The sequence below is a fragment of the Teleopsis dalmanni genome, chromosome 1 (assembly GCF_002237135.1).
Source record: "Teleopsis dalmanni isolate 2A chromosome 1, ASM223713v2, whole genome shotgun sequence".
NCBI classification, from domain to species: domain Eukaryota; kingdom Metazoa; phylum Arthropoda; class Insecta; order Diptera; family Diopsidae; genus Teleopsis; species Teleopsis dalmanni.
Genome location: NC_051846.1, coordinates 217,844,002 through 217,852,097, shown reverse-complemented (window position 1 = coordinate 217,852,097; position 8,096 = coordinate 217,844,002). Strand labels below are relative to the sequence as shown.

Below are 8,096 nucleotides of genomic sequence, written 5' to 3'. Positions count from 1 at the left end.
TGTGTACTATTTGTTCACACCTCGTAGTACACGGGGTGGTATTTTATACCTACTACCAGGTATATCGTCCAGCCGCTCCTAACATGGAGTCAGACACTGACCTAAAAGCCGCCCATTCTGAGTCAGTCGCTTTAGGTTTTTTATTTAAATCCCAGCCGCACTAAATAGCGAAAACAGACGTTGAGATAGAAGGGTTTTTTATTATTATTATTATTATTATTATTATTATTATTATTATTATTATTATTATTATTATTATTATTATTATTATTTTTAATGTTATTACTAATATTATTATTGTGATTATTATTAATGTTATTTTCATTATTATTATTATTTTTATTATTATTATTCTTATCATCATTATTTTTATTATTATTATTATGATTATTATTATATTCATTATTTTTGTTATTATTATTATTATTATAATTATTATTATTATTATTATAATTGTTATTATACTTATTATTATTATTATAATTGTTATTATAATTATTATTATTATTATTATTATGAATAATATTATGATTATTATTATTATTATTATTATTATTATTATTATTATATTATTATTATTATTATTATTATTATTATTATTATTTATTGATTCAAAAAAATTCATACAGCACTTTCATACAGTTCAGATTAAAAAGACCGCCTCTACATTTAAAAAGTAGGCTGGATATGTGCTGAGTGTTTTCGAAATAAAAATTATGCATAATGTCATATTGTAGCTGTGGGTACATATCATGAGATCCCGACCTAGCATTCGCAACAAAGGAGTCGTGTTCACTCCGTTTATATACAATTACAATATTTTTATGCAATTGTTTAAGATCCATTCTCCTAAAACTGGTTATTGAAACACCTAGTTCTAAACACATATGTTCCCAATCTTTGGCCCAATATATACCTTTGCTAATTATAAGTTCAGCTAATATTCGAGGAAGCCTTGTGGGGGGACATTAAGAATTTTGCTTACATATGTCTAACAACTGTGTCGGTGAGCCTGTTTCTAAGTAGAGCATATAGTTGGGGGTGTTGGGGGAGAACAAAATCGGGCTGACCAGACATCCTTGTGTAACTTTAAATGAAGAAGTCATAAGATTACCGTCCTTTACGCAACTGCTGGTATTCGAGTATAATTTCATTAGTGTGGTCAAATACTTATGAGACAAACCTAAAATAGCTAATTTGAAAAATAAGACATTCCTAGGTGTAGTGTCAAATGCACATGTAAAATCCACAAAAAAGGCATATGCTTTTTTATTGTTATTTAAATTTAAGTGTAAAATAGAGGTTAGATTAAAATTATTATCAACACTTGAGTAAGATCTCCGAAAATCGAACTTGGTATTCATTTAGTATATTATTGAGCTCAACCCAGCTATTCATACGCGAAAGTAATATACCAGCAAATATTTTATATATAGAGTCCAGCAATGATAATCCACGATAATTTGAAACTTTATTGGTGTACTACCACGTAATCTGAGGTGGTATCAAATAATGTATTTTCTTACTTCGTTACACTGACTATTAGGCACATAAACCAATAATCAGGTATTTATGACGAAAGGCTTGCAAGCACATAAACCGCTAGCCAAGTAAGTAAATAATTTTTTTTACTTGCTATAGTGGTTAAAAGGCACATCTACCAATAACCAAATTTTGTTTTTGAAGGAAAGACGATTGTTTTCGCTCTCGAGTTTTATTATCAATATTGTTACCTTATATGTATAGTATAGAATTACTTACTAAGCATAATAATATTTACAATTATTGATAACTAAAATAATAATTTAAATTTCACATATTGCTGCATAAGCATAAATACAATATGTGAAGCTATTGAACTTATAAACGTAAACAATGTATTTAATATTTACAATATTTATTTGCTGCATAAGTGTAACTACAAGCGAGCTAAAATATGTTAGGTTTGTTAAACTTAACATTCTGCCCGGCTTGAATTACGTTATTCAAGAATGAATCTATGAGCAATGATTGATTTGATTTGCAATGCGTTATGTGTTTTTTTTTAAAAATCAACAGACAAAATTTTAAAATAATTACAACATTTTGTGGATATATAAATACACATATAATTTTTAAACAATAAATAGTTATACAATATTATATAAACTTAAAAATATAAAATTTAGAGTTTATAGCATCATGAGACTTTGAGAAGCTATGTAATTGTTTCAGGCTCCAAAGTAAATCTTGTTCGTGGCATCGCGTTTGGTGTGAGAGTTTGTGTTGGCTGATTGACTTCTGGACGCTTTACCTGCTTTATTTTCCATACCATCCATATGATGGCTCCAACGACAAGAATTAGGGTTGTGGAATTAATTGCGTAGTAGTGCATGCTGTCCGTCTGTAGTTTGTGTGGTAATTCAGCGAATTTTTCATCTTTCAGAGTATTGTGAAGTAGCTTTAACTGTTTAAGTTCATTGCTGAGATTCAATGAACTTCCTTTAAAATTTGACCATAATTCTGAGTTATTAATGACAGGTATCTCACCAAATGCAATGTAAGATTCATACATGGTGTCGGTAAGCGTTTGATGTGTCTGAATTGTAGACATTTGGTGTTTGAGTACACAGAAGTGTTGCACCTTGTAGTTCTAAATGAGTCGTGATGCCCTTACAGACGGCCGTAACTGTTGTATTGTTTTTTGACCCGAATATCCATTTGTTGTTTATTCAATGTTGTATATTTTTCCTTTGTAATATTAATGTTGTAATTGTTTGGGGAAACAATGTTGAACGTTTTCTCTGATCCAAAATTTGTTGTACTTCGATCTTGTATATTCGAAGTCCCCAAAAGTTTATACAAGGTGAGATGAAAAAACTGCAACCAACTTCAGACTGCTGTCATTTCTAAACCGCTCGTCCCACAGCTGTCAGATTTATTCTAGTGACAGCTCATTATATTGTTTACAAGCGCACAAAAGCATTTTGGTGGGAATTTTTCAAAAAAAAAGTTATTTGTGATGGAATTCAAGCGTGATAGTGTGATTGCTTTGCATTTGGCTGGAAAACCACAAGTGGCTATCGTTAGAGCCCTCCAGCATTTAGAAGTGAATAAATGTTTTGTGTCTCGTACCATCGCTCGTTACCATGATACTGGTAGCGTAGCCCGACGTCAAGGAAGTGGACGAAAAAAAACAGCAACATCGGCAGAAATGGTTCGAAAAGTGAAAAAGCGAATTGAACGAAATCCGCGTCGCAGTGGACGAAAAATGGCTCGTGAGCTGAACATATCGCAATATGCCATTCGGCAAATATTGAAAAATGAGCTTGGACTAAAGCCATTCAAGTTCCAAAAAGTGCAAGATCTTACTGATGCGCAAAAAAAAGTTAGACTCGAAAAAGCTAAAGAGTTGTTTCGCTTGGCCGAAAGTGGTGAACTGCCGAATTTGGTTTTCTCCGATGAGAAACCATTCGTTATCCAGCAGTTTGTAAACAAACAAAATGATCGTGTTTACTTGCCAGAGAGGTCAGCTGAAAATTTGCAACTTCGGTTGGCCATCACAACTCAAAAGCCGGCCATGGTGATGGTGTGGGCCGCCATAACAGCCGATGGTCGCTCGCCGCTCGTATTCATCGACCGTGGTGTCAAATTAAATGCGCAAATCTATCGCGAAAATATTTTGGAGGGAGTTCTGAAGCCCTGGGCACGCAAACATTTCGGCCGCAGACCTTGGACATTCCAACAGGACTCAGCACCATCGCACTCAGCACGCGCCATCCAAGAATGGTTAAGAAATGAGGTTCCTCGCTTCATTTCCACCGCACAATGGCCACCAAAATCTCCGGATGCCAATCCGTTGGACTATTGTGCCTGGGGTATTTTGGAAAGCAAGGTTGGAACTAAAAAATACCAAAGTGTCGATCATCTCAAGCAAGCGCTTCGCCGAGAATGGGACAAAATACCGCAGAGCCACTTTCGGGCCAAAGGTGGCCAATTCGAACAAATCTAAACCGATTCTCAAATTTGATGTTATTTCCGACATTTTTTGCTTTCATTCAATAAAATTTAAAAAAAATGAAAAAATTTATGGCGTTTTACTTTGTTGCAGTTTTTTCATCTCACCTTGTATATCAAATCATGTATTTTATCTATTGTTTATATATTTTATTTCATCTTTTGTATTATATTGAACATTATTTAAAATCTTGTTCATAGTCTTATGTTTTGTTTCGTTTATTTTTGTCACTGAATTAGGTATAAACATCAATGTTATTATTAGTTAAAACAAATCTATCTCCATTTAATTAAAAATCCAACTTTGGTTAACTGCATCTTTAGTCTTTATTAAAAATTCAAAGTCAAGATTATCTTTTTGTTCCAACATTCAAAATTAACTTTATTTTTATTAATTTCACTTTTCTTTACTCAACTCCTTTTTACCATTGAGTTTTCTTAATTCTAACAACATTTGATTAAAATTAAAATTAAAATTAACAATAGGATTTCGACTCCGACTAACTTTTGAATAACATTCCGATCAAGATTAAAATCAAAATTCACATATAGATTCAAATCAAGATTCCTCCAAGAATTCACTTTCTACGATTCGCTTTCTATGACTCACTTTCTATCATAGGTTTTTCACGATTGACTTTCTAATTGACACATTTTACTTTCACTTAAAACTGACTTAAAACTGACACAATTCGAGTTTACATCAAAAACTAACTGCAACTGACTGCAACTGCAACTGACCTAATTAATAAACAGACTCTATATATATAGAGCTGCTTTCACTTACGCTTAGAACTTTCTCTAATATGACCTTTATATTAGACATTGCCCCAATAACCCAGAAAACTTTAAAAATTAATTAAAAATTAATTCTGTAATAATAATTTTGCGTAATTCGCAAAACTATTCATTCTACATATTTCAGTCTTTACCTTGTTACCATTTCTTTTTTTCAAAGTCATTTACAATTGACCCAGATAATAAATACTACAAAAAATCAGCATTTTACTTCGACAGTTTGTCTTACTGACTTTTTGTCTTCTTGTTAAAATTGCCGCAATTGTAAATAACTTTGCCTACTTTTAGGTGTAAATAGAAAATGTCCACATAAAGACTGCTATGCATTTATTAATTATTCTTAACTAAAACTTTTAACTTTATTACATTAATTGTCCCAAAAATACGGTCTTAAATCTTATTTTGAGGAACGAAACTATTGTTAACTTTACATCACAACACATTGGTTCGCATGATACAGGGGACTCCAAATAATGTTCGATTTTGTTTCCTGCACATTACACGTATTGTCAGATATGTTTTTTAATAGGATAAATTCGCAAACGTAAGCCTGTGAGCCGATGTTATATTTTGATTGTTTATCCGAACAGAGTAGTTTGTTTTCTGGTTGCTTGAAAGTCATACACTCCTTATACTGTTCACGAGTTAAGGCAAAATATTGGTCTCTATGCGGCGTGGCAGCTAAAAATGAAGCTTCTGGAACTATTGTCATCATTGTATTGTTGACTGTTGCAGGAATTGGGACGAGATTGAATAAATCGAAATCCTCATGATCGGTTAATGGCAGTTGTAAGACAACTATCAAATGATCTTGTGTGATTCCACTTTGTGAAGACATCAACGTGTATAAATGAATAACGTCCTCTTGATTAAATGGAAGACAAAGTGAATGAGGTAAATGGCCCTTGATCTTCATGATTTGGTCTTGAAGTTGTTGTGGAGACATCAAAAGAGAATTAATTCTGCCATGCTGAGTATCAGTTAAGACATCAAATATTGCAGCTTCAATTTTTATTAATGTGTGTGCCATCCATGTAAGTTGGGTTACCAGTGATGTATAGATCTCTAGGTGGTTAATACGTTTAGTATTATGATTAGTGTAATCTACTATTTTGTTTGTCTCATCTTGTAGTTGATTCATTTTAACTGTAATGGCTTCTGTAGTTTTGCTAAATATATATTGCGCTGAGTCCATGACTGTAGTCTGATTTTTGATCATTTTTAATAGTACATCTTCATTATTGCTGATTTGAGTTAGAGTTTTAGAAATCGTTTCAGCATATTCTGAATCTAAAACACCAAATAATTTGTTAGCAATATTTCCAACTATATTGATGGCTCCTCTGGCTGATCGGTGTCTCGTCATGACCTTCGTTTCAGTTCGTAATTCTATGTTAGTATTATTGAATTGACGGACGAGCTCATAACAGCTTTCTTGTTGCTGTAACAATGGGCACAATTGCTGAAGTGTTGCTGTGCCATTTTGAAACCTTTCGATCTCCTTTCGAATAGGCGCGAACTCAAAGTAAGTGATAATTTTCCATCTTCCAATGATTTGATTTACGGTGCCAATTCCTTCAAAATATATTCCGGGTTTGTTTGGAAATGATATTTCTTCAATGGGTTTCGAAAGTATTAATGGCATCATCAATATTGTCACAAGTATGGTCATCATTAAAGATGTGCCATCATATATCTTTCGACGCTTTGGCAACGCTTCACTAGGTTCATTCGTTCGTCTTGTTTGTGTGACAGTAGAATTTTGTTTTGTTGGATTTTGATTAATGCTGCCTTCAGTGGGTAGGGGGGCCAATGATCGTAATGGTTGTTTAAGAATCCCATTGGCTGTTTTTATGTCAGCTATACGGACCAAGCCATCTTCTCCTTCATACACCTATTGCACCCTGCCAAGAGGCCATTTTTACATGGGTAGATTATCATCTTTAATAATGACTAAATCACCTTGGCATAGATTTGCCTTTTGTTGTTTCCATTTGTACCTTGATTGGAGTTCATTGAGATATTCCTTTGACCATCTTCTCCAGAATTCTTGTTTGAGTTCAGAAACTAGACGCCATCGTGATGATAAACTCATTCGGCTCTCCTTTTGATAGGGATCCACATTAGTGGTAAGTGGTTCGCCTATGAGAAAGTGTCCTGGTGTAAGCGCTGTTAGATCATTTGGATCGGATGACATTTTTGTTATTGGCCTTGAATTTAACATGGCTTCTATTTCAGTTATGACTGTTGTCAATTCTTCATAAGTCAATGAAGCATTGAAAATTCCTTTAATCATTGAATGTTTAGCTGACTTGACGGCAGCTTCCCAGAGTCCTCGAAAATGAGGAGCTCTTGGTGGAATGAATTTGAAGTCAATTCCCTTGTTACTACTGGTCTTAATGATCTTTTCTTTACCATTTTCTGAATAAATGGTAGACTGGAGCTCTTGTAGTTGGTTTCTCGCCCCAACAAAGTTAGTCGCATTGTCACTATAAATTGTTTGGCATCTTCCTCTTCTGCTGATAAAACGTTGAATAGCGGCTATGAATGCCTCTGTTGTCAGGTCACTCACCACTTCTAGGTGAACAGCCTTAGTCGCGAAACAGCAAAATACTGCTAAATATGCCTTTGTTGGCCTTTTTCCTCTAATTTTATAATGAATCCATATCGGACCACAGTAATCAACTCCTGTGGTAAAAAATGGTTTAGTCAGAGTAACTCGATCAGTCGGTAAGTTGCCCATGAGTTGGTCCATCAGTTTTGGTTTTGCCTTTGAACAGATGACACAGGTGTGAACAATGTTTCGCGCCATAATCTTTCCTTTAATCGGCCAGAAGTTTTGTCTCATTGTGCTTAGCAATAATTGTGGGGCACAATGGGAATTTTCTTCATGTTTCATTTTGAACATCAATTTCACTATTGAGTGATTGTAAGGAATTACCATTGGGTGTTTAGCATCATATGGCAATGTTGATGCTTCAAGCCTTCCTCCAACACGAAGTACACCTTGTTCGTCAATGAACGGTGCTAAAATATTTAGTTGACTCGAACTGTTGATTGCTTTACATTGTTTTAAGTCAGAGATTTCCTTTGCAAATTCTGAGCCCTGAATAGTTTTAATTATGAAGACTAATGCATCTCGTAATTCCTTTGGAGAAAGTGTTCTTGTTGGTGATTGTGTGCGATGAAATACACGGCGAACATAACCAATTGTTCTTTGGAGGTATCTGAATGAGTTTCGATGATCAATTTGATTTATCATGTGATCAGAACCAGTTGTTTGAATGATAATGTTAACTGTA

At 33.8% G+C, this 8,096-nt stretch overlaps 2 protein-coding genes across 2 annotated transcripts; both read right to left on the bottom strand.

Annotated features, from left to right (window-relative positions):
- Positions 1-5,221: 5,221 nt before the first annotated feature.
- Positions 5,222-6,466, bottom strand: LOC119667318. Its single transcript, XM_038076608.1, has one exon. It carries the CDS (start codon positions 6,464-6,466, stop codon positions 5,222-5,224), a length of 1,245 nt encoding a protein of 414 aa, XP_037932536.1.
- A 249-nt stretch (positions 6,467-6,715) lies between these two features.
- LOC119667317 lies at positions 6,716-8,056 on the bottom strand. Its single transcript, XM_038076607.1, has one exon. The coding sequence runs from the start codon at positions 8,054-8,056 to the stop codon at positions 6,716-6,718; it is 1,341 nt and encodes a 446-aa protein (XP_037932535.1).
- Positions 8,057-8,096: the final 40 nt, after the last annotated feature.